The sequence below is a fragment of the Dendrobates tinctorius genome, unplaced genomic scaffold (genome assembly GCF_039654945.1).
Source record: "Dendrobates tinctorius isolate UK_male_01 unplaced genomic scaffold, ASM3965494v1 ptg000102l, whole genome shotgun sequence".
Lineage (NCBI taxonomy): Eukaryota > Metazoa > Chordata > Amphibia > Anura > Dendrobatidae > Dendrobates > Dendrobates tinctorius.
Window position 1 is genome coordinate 8,345,612 of NW_027361770.1, and position 20,030 is coordinate 8,365,641.

At 43.6% G+C, this 20,030-nt stretch overlaps 1 protein-coding gene across 1 annotated transcript in view; it reads left to right on the forward strand.

Annotated features, from left to right (window-relative positions):
• The window catches only part of LOC141099719 (uncharacterized), a 772,310-nt gene that overhangs the window by 474,376 nt on the left and 277,904 nt on the right, over positions 1 to 20,030 (forward strand). Inside the window, exons 17-19 of the mRNA XM_073587712.1 lie at positions 541 to 603; positions 2,218 to 2,280; positions 2,598 to 2,648. Coding sequence (XP_073443813.1) covers positions 541 to 603; positions 2,218 to 2,280; positions 2,598 to 2,648 — 177 coding nt within the window. The remainder of the gene's footprint in view (positions 1 to 540; positions 604 to 2,217; positions 2,281 to 2,597; positions 2,649 to 20,030) is intronic.

The window sequence follows — 20,030 nt, forward strand, 5'->3', positions numbered from 1 at the left end:
CTAACGCTGGCTCTGGCTAGGTGTGAAAAATCGCATGACACTCGCATTACACTCGTGCGACTCTCGGCAGGGAGACTTGGACAGGTTTTTCAAACGTTTAGTGTGACTCCAGCCTAAGTGTTTTTATTTTAACTTGGGCAAATATTAAATTGAGAAGGGGTTGTCCTAGTCTAGTAGTGGACAACTCCTTTAATATAGTATTTTCTATTTCACCACCTATTTATATTTTCCACAGTACAACAGTTGTTCAATACATATTGTAGCATACAATATTAGGAAAAGTTAGGAGCAATAGAAAAAAATCAGACCTTAATAATCTGTGACATTAGTGCTTTCTTTGTAGCAGATAACATATTTCCAGTTGGTTATGCAAAGAATAATTATTATGATATAACTGTGTACACTGTACAACAAATTGTTAGCACCGTTTAATCTGCTGGTTGTACCTCTGGACAGAAATGAATCTCTGGGGATTATTACATACTGTACTTATCAAGCAATGAAACTACAGAAATCTGCATTTTTCTTTTTAAACATCAGGGAGCGCCAGGCTTTCCCGGCACTAGAGGTCCACCTGGAGAACCTGGAGTAATGGGTGAGAAAGTATGTTCAAACAGAAAAATAACCATGAAAAATAAATTTATGTATTTGACTCTATGGCTACACAGATTGTTAGAATTAATATATTTTTTTCCATCAAATAATTGGCAAACCGCTAAAGGCCAATTTTCTTTTTCTTTGAACAATATTTTTATTTCTTGAATATACTTTTTGAATTTCTTGAAAATATTTATTTTTTTTTTAAAAAAACAGTACAAATTGCTTTAATAATAAAATAGCATAAAAATTACTCATAACTTTAACCCCTTTATGACCTTAGATGTATCCATACGTCCAGGTTGCCTGGTACTTTACGACTTTGGACGTATGGATATGTTATATCTTTAGTGAGGCACCGTGACTGCAGTCGCAGTGAAGCATTAAAATTCTGCCACCATGTTACCTCAGGGTAAGGATTTATTTGAGTATGTTTTTCCTTATCATGAAATATAACAATGAGCCTTTTCATAAGACAATTTTAAGTTTTGCTTAAACATTAAGCTTGGCTTGTTTCAGATTCAAAGGGAATCTGTCACCAGTTTCTTGCAACCCAACTTAAAGGCAGAATAATATAGGGGTATTGACCCTGATTCCAACAATGTATCACTTACTGGGCTGATTTTTATAATTATTATAAAATAATTGCTTTATCTGGTGCAGATCTAGCAGTTATCTGAATAAAATAAATCATGGAATGATCCAAAAAGACATAAAGTGACAAAGCTTCTCTAGAAATCACCCCTCTCTAACAGGTCAATAAAACTTGGCTTTTATTGTACAATATTAAAATAGTTATTTTATTGGGTAATTAATTAAAATGACAATCCTAATTTGCCATATATACATTAGATTATTCGATATGCATATAATCTAGAGGGGTCATCAGTACTAGAGCTTGGCCCCTTTATGGCTTTTTGGACATACCCTTCCTAGGTCATTCATCTCCATTTGTGGTTATTTAAAACTGCCTTGTAGTAATCAGACTGGAAAAGCGGGATTTGTAGTATGCGCTGTCTACTGGTGGGCCAGCTCTAGTAGACATTTGGTATTTTCTCACGGCCCAAATATAATTACACTGCATTGACATATTTGCATTATGGGTCTCAGAAAATGGCTTCAAAAGTTAATTTGTGTTTTTTAATGAATTTCCATTTTTTTTCAAACAAAAAAAAATAGGTTTCTAATAAACGTAGCCCAGAAAAACAAAAACAGAGAACAAATGTATAATTGTGGGGAGTGTAATTTCTTCTCATTTGTTATTTTTTTCCTCATTTTTTTGGTACATTTTATAGTAAAACTATTGGCATCATTCAAAATGACAACTTTTCCCACAAAAACAAGCCCTCATATGGCCATATGGGCAGAAAAATAAGAAAATTATAGCTCTTGGAAAAAAGGAAAGAAAAAAAATTAAAATACAAAAAGAAAATCTCCCGATCCTTAAGGTGTAAAACAATCTGATTACGGCTCTCATTTCCAGAAAGCTTATGTTAAAATAAATGAGGTGATCAAGTTTTTTTTTACTTTGGACATCACTGAGAATTTCACTTAGAACAGATTTTATGCTTTTGATATTCTCTGTTGACTGACTTCCTAAACACTTTTTTCTTTTTCAAGGGCAGTTCTGGTGATCTAGGCTATGTTGGTGCAAGAGGTGATACCGGATTACCAGGATCTATTGTATGTAAAAATAAATTCTATTATAAATTTAATTACAACTCTTACATAGTTGTTTGATATTGTTTGCTACTTTTTTTCTTCTTTTTTTTTTTCCTGGACTATAAAGACTTACAGTCATTCATTCTGATAACCACTAATGCTTCATCTGTCCCATTCTTTTCTGAGTTAGGTGACTAACTTTGAACTTATATGTAATAGGTCACTGAACAATGCATGCAAATACATACACTACGCTCGCATACAGTGAATGTATTGTTATAAAATGAAATACATTTTCAAAGTTAAAACAAATATGCTCAAATTATATTTTCTTCTAGGGTGATCAGGGAAAACCTGGGAACAACTATGCAGGTGCGAGAGGCTTGCAGGTAAGATGTATTGGTAATAGTAATTAATGGGACACTGGAGGGCTCTTACTTTTCTACTCAACAAGAGCAAATGCAATAAAGCAAGAATATAAACAAGGAATGAAAAAAGTAGAGCTCAGTTTTGTCAGCTGACACAGATGTACAGTACAATCGGGAGTAATAGATCAAATTACTCTGATGTTCACAACAACTCAGTCACCTGGAGTTAACTACAGGTAAGATTAAGATAATATTTTTTTTTATGCTGTCATAGAATCATAGAATCATAGAATCGTAGAGTTGGAAGGGACTTCCTGGGCCATCTGGTCCAACCCCCTGCTCAAAGCAGGATTCGCTAAATCATCCCAGTCAGATGTCTGTCCAGCCTCTGTTTGAAGACTTCCATTGAAGGAGAACTCACCACTTCTCGTGGCAGCCTGTTCCACTCATTTATCACTCTAACTGTCAAAAAGTTTTTTCTAATATCTAATCTGTGTCTCCTCCCATTCAGTTTCATCCCATTGCTTCTAGTCTTTCCTTGTGCAAATGAGAATAAAGTTGATCCTTCTACAATGTGACAGCCCTTTAGATATTTGTAGACAGCTATTAAGTCTCCTCTCAGTCTTCTCTTTTGCAAACTAAACATTCCCAAATCCTGCAACCTTTCCTCATAAGACAGGGTTTGCAGACAGGTCACCATTCTGGTCGCTCTTTTCTGAACTTGCTCCAGTTTGTTGATGTCTTTTTTAAAATGTGGTGCCCAAAACTGGACACAATATTCCAGATGAGGTCTGACCAAAGAGGAGTAGAGGGAAATAATGACTTCACGTGATCTAGACTGTATGCTTCTGTTAATACATCCTAGAATTGCATTTGCCTTTTTTTGCTGCTGCATCACACTGTTGACTCATATTCAGTCTGTGATCCATTAGTATACCCAAGTCTTTTTCACATGTGCTGTCACTTAGCCCTATTCCTCCCATTCTATATATGCTTTTTTCATTTTTATTGCCCAGATGTAGTACTTTGCATTTCTCCCTGTTAAAAACCATTCTGTTAGTTGCTGCCCACTTCTCCAGTTTATTTAAATCTTTTTGAATCCTCTCTCTCTCTTCTCTAGTATTAGCTATCCCTCCTAGCTTTGTGTCATCAGCAAATTTAATCAGTTTACCCTCAATTCATTCATCTAAATCGTTGATAAAGATGTTGAACAATACAGGGCCCAGGACAGAGCCCTGTGGTACCCCACTTGAGACATTCTTCCAACTGGATGTGCAGCCATTTACGACCACTCTTTGGGTCCGATCACTAAGCCAGTTATGAATCCACCTAACAGTTGCCTTGTCCATTCCATACTTAGACATTTTTTCAATAAGGATTGTATGAGAGACTTTGTCAAATGCTTTGCTGAAGTCAAGATATACTATATCTACAGCATTTCCTTGATCCACCCAATCAGTGATACCGTCATAGAAGGAAATTAAGTTAGTCTGACATGACTTATTAGTTACAAAACCATGCTGACTCTGTTTAATCACTTCATTCTTATCCAGGTATTGACATACATGTTGTTTAATAATTTGTTCAAAGATCTTTCCTGGTATAGAAGTCAGACTCACCAGCCTATAGTTGCCTGGGTCCACCTTCTTCCCCTTTTTGAAGATAGGAACAACATTTGCTCTTCTCCAGTCTTCTGGCACTTCTCCTGTTCTCCAAGAATTTTCAAAGATTATGGAGAGGGGTGCAAAAATTTCTTCTGCTATCTCCTTCAGTACTCTGGGGTGTAATTCATCTGGACCTGGAGACTTGAATTCATTTAGGTTAGCTAAGTGTTTCCTCACTATCTTTCTGTTTATAGATATCCTGGATTCTTCTATTCCCTTAATAGGACAGTGAATAACAGTTGATGCTACATTTCCTTTCTGAGAGAAAACAGATGCAAAATAGGAATTTAAAAGTTCAGCCTTCTCAACATCCTGTCTTACCATTTCATCATTTTCATCCTGTAAAAATCCTATAGCATCTTTGACTTTTCTTTTACTTTTGACATATCCCCAAAATCCTTTATTATTGCTTTTGCGTCCTTCATATGCCTTTTGGTTAAAGACCCCCAAAATGGCTTATCAAGCTAATTCTGAATTATCTTTATCAGAAGATTCCTTTCCCTATGTAAAAGTTCTCCTCAGACACAGAACCCTTCTACTTCCAGAGCGGTATAATGGCTGGACATTCCCATCTTATTTGTACTTGCATATAATTGTTTGTACAGATGAATGAGGCACGTTCAAGTATCTTGAAATTATACCAAGGATGAGCCACACTTGTGCAAGTCCACAATTCTCTTCCTGATATCTTGGCTGATTTCTTTAGACTTTCCCATGATGATACACAAAGAAGCAGTGTGTTTCAGGTGTGCATTAAAATAGATCCACAGGTGTATCTTTAATTAACTCAGATGTTGCCAAAAACCTATCAGAAGCTTCCAAACACAAAACATCTATGTCTTTAAACAATTGTGGAATGCCCACATGTTGATGTTTTGTGTTTCTAAGCTTCTGATGGGTTTTTGGCAGTGTATGTAAACTTTTGACTTTGCAGTAAGTAATAAAAATGCCTTAATACATTCTCTCTCTCTCATTATTCCGGCATTTGGCAAATATTGATAGTTATGGTAATCCTAAAATGGGGAAGGTTTATTCTGATTTCATGTCAGATATTGAGAAAAACATGCATATGTGTCTTTTTATATAGTGTATGCAAACTTCTGCTTTCAGTTATGTGTGTGTATATGATATATATATATATATATATATATATATATATATATATATATGGAGTATGTGTATCAGTGTCCAGCTGCAGCAATGAGACTCATGGGTCTTTCCCACCTGGTAATCAAGTACCTGCACGGACTGGATTAGGAGTAGATCCTTCAATAGGAGAACAAAAAGGAAATCCAGCAAGAACTCAGCAAACCAGTGGTGTTTTTGTTTTTTTTTCATCCTATACATCATGTCATTAACTAGGACGTTTATTTGTATTTTTTATTACATAAGAAAAAGTTGTCTTTTCTGTAGCAATGCTGTTAGTTAATCCACAATAGCGAATTGGTTAAACCCTTTTTCTGCACACATGTTTGTAATTATTTGCACTAATTTTATTCAGGATTGCCTTTTATATGGCTCCACATACAAGGAGCAGATTAGGTTTGGACCGTGAAGAAGGCGGATAAGGCCGCCGAAACGCGTAGTCCCATTTGCGCTTATTTCTGCCATGTACTCTGGTTTCTGATTCTTGTGGGTCGTTTTTATACCTTTTTATACCTTGTTGAAGAAATAAAGAAAAGCATCATTTTACTCCAACCCTGGTTTGCTGACTTCTTGCTGGATTTCCTTTTTGTTCTTATATATATATATATATATATACACACACAGGGGTTGGACAAAATAATGGAAACACCTGGAAACATCAAAAAAAGTTAGTTTAATATGGTGTAGGTCCACCTTTTGCGGCGATTACAGCCTCAATTATCCGAGGTATGGATTCATACAAGGTGTGAATTGTTTCCAAAGGAATTATAGCCCATTCTTCAGTTAAAACACCCTCCAGTTCTTTGAGCGACGATGGCGGCGGAAATCGACGTCTAACTTGAATCTCTAAAATCGACCATAAATGCTCAATAATGTTGAGGTCTGGGGATTGTGGGGGCAAGATGAGATGCTCAACTTCATTAGAATGTTCCTTGTGCCATGCTTTAATGATTCTAGCTGTATGAATTGGGGCATTATCATCCTGAAAGATGGCGTTCCCCTCCGAGAACAGTGCTTGAACCATAGGATGCACTTGGTCGCCCAAAATGTCAAAATAATCTCGGCTGTTAATTCTTCCATGAAGGGATATCATTGGCCCGGCGGATCTCCACGAAATAACACCCCATATCAGCACAGAACCTCCACCATGTTTTACGGTTGGGAGAAGGCAGTCTGGATGGAATGCTTCTTTCGGCTGTCTCCAAACGTACACTTGGCCGGAGGTCGGAAATAGGGTAAACGATGATTCGTCTGAGAATATCACATGTTTCCACTGCTCGAGGGACCAATTCTGGAGGTTTCTACACCACTCTAAATGCTTGGAAACATTTGTCATTGAGAGCAGCGGTTTTCTAATTGCAGCTCTTTTGTGGAATCCAGATTTGTGCATCTCCCGACGAACAGTTTTCGTGGTAACTGGGTTCTGTAGGTGTTCATTGAGCTCAGCAGTGATTTTCGGAGCCGTGGTCTTGCGATCCTCTCTCACAATTCGCTTTAGAGTCCGACGGTCTCTCTCAGTCAACTTCGACTTTCGGCCGGACCTGTGCTTTGCTGCGGACGTTTTTCCCTCTCTTTAAAACGCAGTCATTAATTTGGAGACAATACCTCTTTACACGCCATAGCATTCGGGCACTTTCTGTTACACTAGCGCCTGCCATACGGGCACCAACAATTTGGCCTCTTTGAAAATCCGAGAGGTCTGCCATTGGTATCAGGTTCTCATCAATGTTCTTACAATTCTGCAAAACAGTTAATTTGCATACACATATCACATAACACAAATAATCAACTACAAAACATTACCATATGTCACGGTTTGCATGTTTATAACATGTTCGAAGATTATGATGCCAAAACGTTAGGTGTTTCCATTATTTTGTCCAACCCCTGTGTGTGTATATATATATATATATATATATATATATATATATATATATATATATATATATATATATAGAGAGAGAGAGAGAGAGAGAGAGAGAGAGAGAGAGAGAGAGAGAGAGAGAGAGAAATATAAGAAAATTGGGATCCAGCAAAAGGATGAAAGTTCACCAGATTTGTAAAAACTTCTTCTTTATTGATCCATTATGTCATAAAAAGTATAAGGAACTCCAATCAATTAAAAGCATTCCAGCAAGGGACTACATGTTTCAGCACTATGTGCCTTCCTCATGGACCGTGAGGAAGGCACATAGTGCTGAAACATGTAGTCCCTTGCTGGAATGCTATTAATTGATTGGAGTTCCTTATACTTTTTATGACATAATGGATCAATAAAGAAGAAGTCTTTACAAATCTGGTGAACTTTCATCCTTTTGCTGGATCCCAATTTTCTTATATTTCTATTTGTTGGGGCATACTCCCTGCCTGGATCCGTGCAAAACATCAGGTGAACACCGATTACTGCATCAAGAGGAACTCCTTTATGGTGAGCTGGCTATATGTTTTTCACATTGTTTGCATACATATATATATATATATATATATATATATATACTGCTCAAAAAAATAAAAGGAACGCTAAACAATACATTGTATTGTTTAGTGTTCCCTTCATTTTTTTGAGCAGTATATATACAGTGGGGCAAAAAAGTATTTAGTCAGTCAGCAATAGTGCAAGTTCCACCACTTAAAAAGATGAGAGGCGTCTGTAATTTACATCATAGGTAGACCTCAACTATGGGAGACAAACTGAGAAAAAAAAATCCAGAAAATCACATTGTCTGTTTTTTTTTCATTTTATTTGCATATTATGGTGGAAAATAAGTATTTGGTCAGAAACAAAATTTCATCTCAATACTTTGTGATATATCCTTTGTTGGCAATGACAGAGGTCAAACGTTTTCTGTAAGTCTTCACAAGGTTGCCACACACTGTTGTTGGTATGTTGGCCCATTCCTCCATGCAGATCTCCTCTAGAGCAGTGATGTTTTTGGCTTTTCGCTTGGCAACACGGACTTTCAACTCCCTCCAAAGGTTTTCTATAGGGTTGAGATCTGGAGACTGGCTAGGCCACTCCAGGACCTTGAAATGCTTCTTACGAAGCCACTCCTTCGTTGCTCTGGCGGTGTGCTTTGGATCATTGTCATGTTGAAAGACCCAGCCACGTTTCATCTTCAATGCCCTTGCTGATGGAAGGAGGTTTTCACTCAAAATCTCACGATACATGGCCTCATTCATTCTTTCATGTACCCGGATCAGTCGTCCTGGCCCCTTTGCAGAGAAACAGCCCCAAAGCATGATGTTTCCACCACCATGCTTTACAGTAGGTATGGTGTTTGATGGATGCAACTCAGTATTCTTTTTCCTCCAAACACGACAAGTTGTGTTTCTACCAAACAGTTCCAGTTTGGTTTCATCAGACCATAGGACATTCTCCCAAAACTCCTCTGGATCATCCAAATGCTCTCTAGCAAACTTCAGACGGGCCCGGACATGTACAGGCTTAAGCAGTGGGACACGTCTGGCACTGCAGGATCAGAGTCCATGGTGGCGTAGTGTGTTACTTATGGTAGGCCTTGTTACATTGGTCCCAGCTCTCTGCAGTTCATTCACTAGGTCCCCCCACGTGGTTCTGGGATTTTTGCTCACCGTTCTTGTGATCATTCTGACCCCACGGGGTGGGATTTTGCGTGGAGCACCAGATCGAGGGAGATTATCAGTGGTCTTGTATGTCTTCCATTTTCTAATTATTGCTCCCACAGTTGATTTCTTCACTCCAAGCTGGTTGGCTATTGCAGATTCAGTCTTCCCAGCCTGGTGCAGGGCTACAATTTTGTTTCTGGTGTCCTTTGACAGCTCTTTGGTCTTCACCATAGTGGAGTTTGGAGTCAGACTGTTTGAGGGTGTGCACAGGTGTCTTTTTATACTGATAACAAGTTTAAACAGGTGCCATTACTACAGGTAATGAGTGGAGGAAAGAGGAGACTTTTAAGAAGAAGTTACAGGTCTGTGAGAGCCAGAAATCTTGATTGCTTGTTTCTGACCAAATACTTATTTTCCACCATAATATGCAAATAAAATGAAAAAAAACAGACAATGTGATTTTCTAGATTTTTTTTTTCTCAGTTTCTCTCCCATAGTTGAGGTCTACCTATGATGTAAATTACAGACGCCTCTCATCTTTTTAAATGGTGGAACTTGCACTATTGCTGACTGACTAAATACTTTTTTGCCCCACTGTATATACTGTATATATATATTATTGTGAGGCAGTGACCGGTGTCATATGTGAGGGTCGCTATGTGTCCCCCAGGATGTGCTCAGGAGCATATTAGATCCGCTGGAGTGCCTTGTGCTCACAGCAAGTTGCGTGTGAGTCACAAGGCAGAATAAAAGTGAGCGTGAGCTTGGTCAAGTTATTTGACCAAGGAATTGTTTAGGAAAACCAGGTAAGGGGTTTTATTTTTACAGGAAGGTATTGGGTCCGGTCGGTTTCCTCCAGCCCAGATCTTATAAGAGTATGGAGGAAAGAAAAAAAAACCTGCAAGAGGGTTTTGTGTATGTCAGTTTGGGTCTTACATGCAGACAGAGCAGTTGGTCTGCAGAGCATTCCCTCTGTACACGGCAGTGCAGTTGCTCATGGCAACCGATCCCGGACTGTTTTTTTGTTTTTCTGGCTGCGATCCGGAATATACAGCGTGCTGTGCACTGTGTGAGTTTTTGGACATTAAACACATTTTGTTTGGAGCTTGCTTGGGTCACCGCCTCATTACCAGGGGTGGGACTATCGCGGTCACAGGGGTTGCAGCTGCGACGGGGCCCAGAGCGTTTAGGGGCCCGATCGGGGAGCTGCAGCCGCTTCTTGGCTGTGCAGCTCCTTGCTTTGAGTGGCTGCCAGGCTGCAATTGGCCTGACACGATGGCTGCACACAAGACCTGGGATGAGGTCACAGGAGGGGGAAGAGTCAGGGGTCACATGATCAGGAGCCTCATGTATGCAGGATCTGCCGACCTAGTTGTCATGGTGCACTGCTGGATGAGGGTAAGTGTATGTGTGGGTGTTGTGAATTCTCTTTCTGGGCTCCCTCTGGTGGTTACTGAAGGTAGTGGAGCTGGTCAGATTGACAGAGGGGTTGCGACTTCTCTTTCTGGGCTCCCTCTGGTGGTTACAGGAGGTAGTGGAGCTGGTCAGATTGACAGAGGCTTGCCACCTGATGATGATGATAACGATTGGAGATCTGGGGTTTCTGACTGGTATATTTAAGACAGCTGACTTCCTTCAATCCCTGCTGGTGATTTTCTTCCTGTACCTTCTGAGGTCTGATGTCTCCTGCTCTGTTCCTGCATGGTTCAGCTAAGTGGCTTATTTGCTAATCTTTTTGCATTTGATCTGGTTTTGTCTATCTCTGCTTTGTGCGGGTCAGCTTGCTCCTGCTGGGGCTGTGCTGGATCACCGCCCATATGCTACTGCTTGTGTCAGTTTGTTTTGTCCCCTGTTATATTGGTCTCTTTTTGCTTTGCTTTCAGTATATACCAGAGTGCTGATATAGTGGGGGCGAACTCGTGTGACTTCAGGGTTTTTTGTGCATCAGACGTGTTGGATTTTTCAGGGTTTTTTGCGTGATTGCATACATTGTCTTTCCTTTCCTGTCCTGTCTAGTCAGTTTAGGCCCCATCATTTGCTCAGTCTATTCTTCTGTCTGCATATGTGTTTTCATCTTGTCTCACCGACAATATATGTTTGGGGTCTGTCTGTTCTTTTGGGGTCTGCTCCGGGGCAGTTTAGATTTCACCTTTCTTGCTTTAGGCTGAGTTAGTTCTCCGGCTGGGCTGAGGCATCAAGGGCATCGTAGGTACACTCCACGGCTACTGCTAGTTGTGTGGATAGGATCAGGGGTCTGCAATCCGCTTAGTTTCCAACCTCTCTGATTTTCTGTAGCTTAGCTTGGTCATGTTATCCTCCTCCGTGACCCATTCATAACATGTGGGGTCAGGAGGGGTTTACAGGGTGGATGTAGCAGAGCTGTGTGTATGAGGTGTATGGAGCGCAGCCGTGTGTGTATAGGGTGTACTGAGCAGAGCCATGTGTGTACGAGGTGTGCGGAGCCGAGTGTATATGAGGTGTACGGAGTGGAGCCGTGTGTGTACGAGGTGAGTGGAGCCGTGTGTGTATGAGGTGAGCGGAACTGTGTGTGTACGAGGTGAGGTGTACGGAGCAGAGCCGTGTGTGTACGAGGTGAGTGGAGCCGTGTGTGTACGAGGTGAGCGGAGCCGTGTGTATGTGGTGAGAGGAGCCGTGTGTGTACGAGGTGTGCGAAGCGGAGCCGTATGTGTACGAGGTGTACTGAGCAGAGCCGTGTGTGTATGGAGCGGAGCGGAGCCGTGTGTGTACAAGGTGTACTGAGCACAGCCGTGTGTGTACGAGGTGTATGGGGCGGAGCCGCATGTGTACGAAGTGAGCAGAGCCGTGTGTGTATGAGGTGTACAGTGAGGAGCCGTGTGTGTACGAAGTGTATGGAGTGGAGCCGCATGTATACGAGGTGAGCGGAGCTGTGTGTGTACAAGGTGTATGGAGCAGAGCCATGTGTGTGCGGAGCCGTGTGTATGAATAGTACAGAGCGGAGCCGCATGTGTACGAGGTGAGCAGAGCCGTGCGTGTACGGAGCGGAGATGTGCGTGTATTTTGGCATAAGTGGGCCCCATTTGAAAGTTCGCACTGGGCCCATAACTTTGTAGTTATACCACTGCTCATCTCTGCACAGCGTGGACACCACTACACTACATATGGTTGGAGAAGGTGGGCAGTGTGAACTGAGGCACACCACAAAGTGTGCTACATGTCGGTGATCAGGCCTGCAACACTGCAGCTTAAGCCTGTGGCAAGATGGAGGAAATACTAAGACAGTTGACCGTGTCTCAAGCACAACAGCAGGAGGTGCTGCAGTTGCAGCGGCAACAGCTGAAGCAGCAGCAACAGCAGCAGGAGCTACAAAATTAGCAACAGCAGCAGACAACTGAATTGTTGATGCAGCAGATTGCGGCTATGTGAGAGGCAGATCCACCAATGATAGCATTCCCGTCTGAGGCTCGGTACAAGGTCCGGTCAGCGCTGAGGAAGATTATGCCTGAAGACGACATAGAAGTCTTCCTCACCATCTTTGAACGCATTGTAGAGCTAGAGAGCCGGTGACTCAGTGGGCTGAAGTGGTATCCAACATCTTGACGGGAGATACACAGAAGGCACCTACCTGGACCTCAGTTGGGACGATGCCCTGGACTATGGGAAGCTGAAAGGTGAGATCCTTGCCAGACTGAGGGTTAATACATATGTGCAGGCCCAACGAGTGCTTCAGTGGTCCTTTTCCGAGACTCACCCTTCCCGATCTCAGGCCTATGACTTGCTGTAACTGGTTAAAAAAATGTTCCATCCTGAGACATTAAGCCCATTCCAGATGGTAGAGAGGGTGGTGGTTGACTGGCTGGTGAGGGCTCTGCCAGGAGCCATACAGCATTGGGTGGGGCAAGGGGACCCGGGCACCCTGGCTAGGTGGTAGGACTGGTAGAGCAGTATACGGCCACTCAGGACTTTATATGGGACACTGCGCCGCTTCGGCTGTCACGTAAGTCTCCGCCAGTTCACGGGGCCAGAGAAAAGTCCACAATCCTCCACAGGGGCAAAACCGGACCAAGCCTGTACTGAGGGGGTATCTCGGAGGGAGAGTGACAATAGACCCGTGTCCCCTAAATTGTTCCCAAGGTTTCCTCAGGCTGCAGTTGTTAAGTGTTGGCAATGCCAAGGGCCCAGACATGTGGTTGACAACTGCCACCTAACAACAGAGCCCATGGACTGTGGGTATACCCAGCCAGTCTGCACTGCCACTACAGACCCTGCCGGTACCGAACATCAACTCTGCAAGGTACTCGTTAATGTGTACCAGATGGACGCTCTCTTGGACTCGAGGAGCTTGGGAACTCTGGTACATGGGTCCCTGGTTGCTGGGGATAGTCCTAATGGACGTAAGGTGAGAGTGGTATGCATACATGGGGACCTCTGAGAGTACCCGAACGCGGAAGTCACGTTCTCCACCCCGTGTGGGGAAATAAAACATATGGTGGGAGTGGTAAAGACTCTTCTATATGGGACTGTATTGGGAAGAGACTTACCCCTGTTCTGGTCCCTGTGGGAGACCAGGGTTAACCCTATCAGGGACAATGGTATTCCGGGCGCCGAACCCGAAGATCCTGAGTCAGGGATACCTGCCATAGGGGTCGCCAACCTAGGGACAGAATGTAACCCAAATAGGTTTCCCTTAGAGGTATTGGCAGGAGATGTTGAGGAGTCCCAACCAATCCTTGAGCTGGAGTTGTCCTCTGGTAAGTTCGGAACAGCTCAGCTTCAGGATCCCACTTTGATACGGGCACAGGAAAGAGTAATCGAGGTAAATGGGATGGATCAGCAACCGGGTGCGGAGATGGAGTTCCCACGGATGATGATCAACCAGGAGTTACTGTACAGGGTTGTTAAAATCAGGGGTGAGGTGGTAGAACAACTGGTAGTGCCCCAGTCCTACCGTCGAGTGGTGCTCGACATGGCTCACACTCACATGCTGGGAGTGAATTTGGGAGCTAAAAAGAAGCAGGAGTGCATAATGCAGCGGTTTTTCTGGCCAGGTGTCTACGCTGAGGTCCAAAGGTACTGTGCGACGTGTCCGGAGTGCCAACTGACCTCACCCACCACGAACTACTGGAGTCCATTGGTGCCTCTGCCAATTATAGAGGTACCTTTTGAGCAAATTGCGATGGATCTGGTGGGGCCAATAGTAAAATCCGCCCGGGGTCACCAACACATATTGGTAGTCATAGACTGCGCCACTCGGTATCCAGAGGCGATACCATTCCACCACAACTCGGCTAAACTAATAACCCGTAAACTATTTGCCATGTTTTGTCACTTTTGGCTACCCAAGGAGATCTTGACAGATCAGGGAACCCCTTTTATGTCTGTGACCAGTGAGCTATGTAAGTTGCTCCAGATTAAACAGTTACGTACATCAGTGTACCATCTGCCAACAGACGGGTTGGTGGAGAGGTTTAATAAGACCCTCAAGACCATGCTCAAAAAAGTCGCCAAGGATAGGAGGGATTGCGACATGTTACTGCCCAATCTAATGATCGCCATCCGTGAGGTACCGCAGGCGTCCACGGGGTTCTCCCCATTTGAGCTCTTATATGGCAGGCATCCAAGGGGATTGCTCAAAGTATAGTGCTGTGCAAATTAATTGGGACAAAGCAATTTTTAAGTAAAATCATAAGTTGGTTACCAGTCAGTGATTCAAATCAGTTTTAACTGCTTTAAACAGGCACTCACACCTGTTCAAAGCAGTTAAAACTGATTTGAATCACTGACTGGTAACCAACTTACGATTTTACTTAAAAAAATGCTTTGCCCCAATTAATTTGCACAGCACTGTATCTAAGGAGATGTGGGAGCAAGAGCCCACTCCGCATCGAAGCGTAATTGAGCACGTAGCAAGCATGCAGGATCGGATTGCGGCTATACGACCCATAGTAAGAGAGCACCTGATGGAAACCACACGTACAATAAAAGGGCCAGGGTCAGGACCTTTAAACAAGGTGATAGGGTGTTGGTACTAGTGCCCACCCCAGAGAGTAAGCTCATGGCCAAGTGGCAAGGGCCTTATGAGATACGGGGGAAGGTGGGGGAAGTGAATTATAGAGTGTACCAACCCAGAAAAAGGAAACCCGAGCAGCTGTACTATGTAAACCTACTAAAGGTCTGGAAGGACCGGGAATGTTTGGTCACAGAGTCGACTCCAGTCATACCAACAGGGGTCCCTCTGGCACTGGCCAAGTACACAGCAGGGATCAGGTTAAAATAAATGATGCTCTCAAACAGCAGTGGCGGGAGGCTCAAGCCCTCGTACAGAGGAATACAGACGTATTCTCAGAGCTTCCGGGGCTGACCTCGATGATACAACATGACATTGTCACTGAGCCCCGGGTATTGGTGCGTATGAAACCGTACCGAGTGCCAGAAGCCTGAAGGCAAGCCATCGCGGCAAATGTTTAAGAAAATGCTCCAGTTCGGAGCATTGAGGAGTCCCGAAGTGAGTGGGCCAGCCCCATTGTCCTAATCCCAAAACCAGATGAATCTATTCGCTTTTGTAATGACTTCAAGAGGTTAAATGAAGTGTCAAAATTTGACCTCTATCCCATGCCACAGGTGGACGAGCTAATTGAGAGACAGGGGGAGGCCCAGTACTTCACCACGCTGGATCTCACAAAAGGTTACTGGCAGGTCCCCTTAACAGAGTCAGCGAAAGAAAAGACCGCTTTTATAGCATCAGAGGGTCTCTATCCATATGTCATCTTGCCTTTTGGGTTAAATGGGGCTCTGGCCACATTCCAGAGGCTGATGGACATTGTGTTAGCGCCTCATCGGGATTACGCGTCGGCCTATTTGGATGACATAGTCATCTTTAGTACAGATTGGGATACCCATCTGTCCCAGGTACAAGGTAGAGTCGCGGGGTTAACAGCAAACCCAAAGAAATACGCGATAGGTCTCATGGAGGCCCGGTACTTAGGATACGTGATCGGCCATGGAGTTATCAAGCCCCAAGTGAACAATATTGAGGCCATTCAAAACTGACACAAGCCCTTAAGTGAGGGCATTCCTTGGCATCATTGGGTACTACCGCCGATTTATACCCAATTTTGCTGGGAAATCAGCACCCCTAACAGACCTGTTAAAGGGGAAGAAGACGGTGATGGTCCGGTGGAATCCTCGACCGTTCCAGTCTCTGAAGTGAGCATTGTGTGGACAGCCGGTCTTCATCAGCCCCGACTTCAAGAATACCTTTAATGTGCAAACCGATGCCTCAGAGGTAGGCTTAGGAGCCGTGCTGTCACAAGAGGTGAATGGGGATGAGCATCCAGTCACCTATTTGAGCTGGAAACTGACCCAAGCAGAGAAAAATTATAGCGTAGTGGAGAAGAAGTGCTTAGCGATTAAATGGGCCTTGGAGTCCCTACGCTACTATTTGCTCGGGCATCAGTTTCCATTGGTAATGGACCATTCACCCCTCATCTGGATGAGAAATGCAAAAGAGAGGAATGCCCGTGTCATCAGATGGTTATTGTCCCTACAAAACTTCAGTTTCTCAGTTGAACATCGGGCGGGGAAATCACAGGGAAATGCGGAAGCCCTGTCATGGGCCCCCTGTATGGTGACAAATGTTCAACCCCACAAGTTTGAACAGGGGGGGTATGTGAGGCAGTGACCAGTGTCATATGTGAAGGTCACTATGTGTCCCCCAGGATGTGCTCAGAAGTGTATTAGATCCATTGGAGTGCCTTGTGCTCACAGCAAGTTGCCTGTGAGTCACAAGGCAGAATAAAAGTGAGTGTGAACTTGGCCAAGTTATTTGACCAAGGAATTGTTCATGAAAACCAGGTATGGGGTTTTATTTTTTCAGAAAGGTAGTGGGGCCGGTCGGTTTCCTCATCGTGGGCTAAAGAAGAAACAGTTGTCTTTTCCTTGTGTTCCTAGCGCTCCGCTGACCGTTCACTCTCATCTTCCAAATTTGGGTCTTGTAAGCAGACAGAGCAGTTGGTCAGCAGAGCACTCCCTGTATGAAATAACACAGGGCCAAGCAGAGCCAAAGGGTCTGACACCCCTGCGTACATGGCAGCAGGGCCGGACTGACGATCGGGCACTTCTGGCAAATTCCAGAAGGGACGGTGCCTGTAGTTGGCCGCTCGATCCGTTCCTGCTTCCAGGTCACTGCACGCAAATGCGGGGTCCCTCTCCTGCAATGACGGGATGAGATGCTGCATGGCATTTCTGACCCCCCTGCAGGCAGCTCCGTTCTCAGGCTGCAATTGGCTGCTCTGTACGCACAGGACCTGTGATGAGGTCACAGGAGAGGAAGGAGTCAGGGGTCACATGATCAGGAGCCTCTGTGTGTATGCAGGACTCTGCCATGCTGGTTGTCATGGTGCACCGCTGGATGCGGGTAAGTTTCTGTGTGGGGTCAGGAGGGGTTTACAGGGTGGATGTAGTAGAGCCGTGTTTACGAAGTGTATGAAGTGGAGCCGCGTGTGTACAAAGTGAATGTGAGCGGAGCCGCGTGTGTACGGAGTGGAGCCGCATGTGTACGAGGTGTATGGAGCGGAGCCGCGTGTGTACTAGGTGTACGGAGTGGAGCCGCGCTTGTACGAGGTGTACGGAGTGGAGCTGTGCTTGTACGAGGTGTATGGAGCGGAGCCGCGTGTGTTTGAGGTGTACATAGCGGAGCTACACGAGTACAGGGTGTGCGGAGCCGCGCGTGTACGAGGTGTGTGGAGCGGAGTCGTGTGTGTACTTGGTGTACGGAGCGGAGCCGCGTGTGTATGGGGTATGCGGCGCCGTGTATGTACGGAGTGGAGCCATATGTGTATGGGATGTACGGAGCGGAGCCAAGTGTGTATGAGGCATACAAAGCTGGCTTTTCCCACGGACACAGGAGTACACGGCAGAGCCTCGAGGAGCATTTTAAAACTCGCACATGATGTTCCACCGGAAATGATGTGCTGGAAGCTGACCGGAAATTAGATAATTTCATGAGGAGATTGTGCCGGAACTAGGAATGCTTTAGATCCATCACCATGTCCTCCGACAGTGCAGACAGCAGGATCGCCTTGTCATGTGAGCGGATCATGATATGTCCTGCACCGGGTGGCTCAGATGGGAGCTGGGCTGCTATAGTATCTTTATAGAATCTTTCTTTAATTCTTTCTCTCTGTTTCTTTCTTTCTCTGTTCTTTCTTTCTCATTCTCTGTTTTGTCTTTCCCTCATTTTTTTCTCTCTCTGTTCTTTCTCTCTCTAATCTTTCTTTTTTCTCTCTCTCTCTCTCTCTGTTCTTTCTTTCCCCTACTTTTTTCTTTCTTTTTCTTTTCTCTCTTTCTTTCTCTCTGTTCTTTCTTTCTTTCTTTCCTTCTTTCTTTCTCTCTCTCTGTTCTTTCAGCTCTCTCTGTTCTTTCCTTCTTTCCCTTCGTTTTTCTTTCTCTGTCTGTTCTTTCTTTCTCTCTCACTCTCCTTTCTTTATCTCTGTTTTTTCTCTTCCTTAGTACCAGTCAGTGTGCCCACAGTACCAGCAAATGTGCCCATAATGCCAGCCACTGTGCCCTCAGTACAAGTCAGTGTGATCAGCAGTGCTAAATGGGTGCAGTTGGGCGTGGACATGGGTGTGACTAGTTGTGAGATGGGTGTTGCCAGGGTGTGGTCTAAAATTTGCAGCGGCGCGCGCTAGTGGGCTTGTGTGACTTCAAATGCCAGGGCTAAATTTTAGTCCCAGTCCAGCCCTGCACGGCAGTGTGGTCGCTCACGGCAACCGCTCCAGACTGTTTTTTTGTTTGCCCGCCCGCGAGCGGGAGGATACAGCATGCTGTGCACTGTGTGAGTTTTTGGACATTAAACACATTTTGTTTGGAACTTGTTTGGGTCACTGCCTCATCACTGCACAGCATGGACACCGATACACTACAATATATATATATATATATATATATATAACCATGTATCAATGCAAAGCTAATTAGAACAGAGACTCAGGTAGAAATATGTGTGTATCGCATACAGTATTAGGGCAGGGAGAGTATCTAATTCAATTCATAACTGAATAAAATGCACATGCTTATATAAATATCATAACCAGGTGCATGAAGAAATGCAGAGAAAATACTGTACCACTACAAAATGTATAAGTGCGGGAATTAATTTCTCAGCGTACAGTCACCTTTAAGTTAAACTGCATCCATACAAACAACCATAATTAACTCTTACCCATTGTTACCCATGTGTGGCACCATACTGACAGCCTCAACACACATTTCGCATTGGCTTCCTCAGGAGGCATAATTACTTATACACTTTGTAGTTTTATAGTATTTGCTCTGCATCTGTTCATGCATCTGGTTAGGAGGTTTATATAAGCATTTGCACTTTATTCAGTTACTAGCTGAAGAGCCTGACGTTGCCTGGGCATAGTAACTAACTGTGGTTAATTATAACAAATTATAATGATTATATTGCACATAAAAACATTTCACATCATATATTCAACACTACAAATTTGCAACACAAATTAACTAAATGATTACCTAAGTATTGATAGTATTTTATTTTCAACTCATTCAAGAGCCTTTTGATAATCAACATTCTTGGTTTTTCCTTTTGGTGCAAAGATGAACAGATTTTTGGCAATTCCAACTCTTTTACAGGCTACATAGAATTGACTATGAGAAAAGCTTGGAGATTGCAAATCGATCCCTACTACTTTGAAAAACTGTCCCTGAGCCTTGTTAATGGACATTGCAAATGCCAGTCAAAGTGGAAACTGGAGGCGTTTAAAATCAAAAGGCAAATCAGATGGAATGAATGGAATTCTTGGAATGAAAATGTCCTCTCCTTTGGCTCATCCTGTTGCTGAGCTGTGTATCTAATCCTATCCTGTGTGACACTGTCTGCTGAGCCGTGTATCTAATCCTATCCTGTGTGATATTGTCTGCTGAGCTGTGTATCTAATCCTATCCTGTGTGATACTGACTGCTGAGCTGTGTATCTAATCCTATCGTGTGTTACTGACTG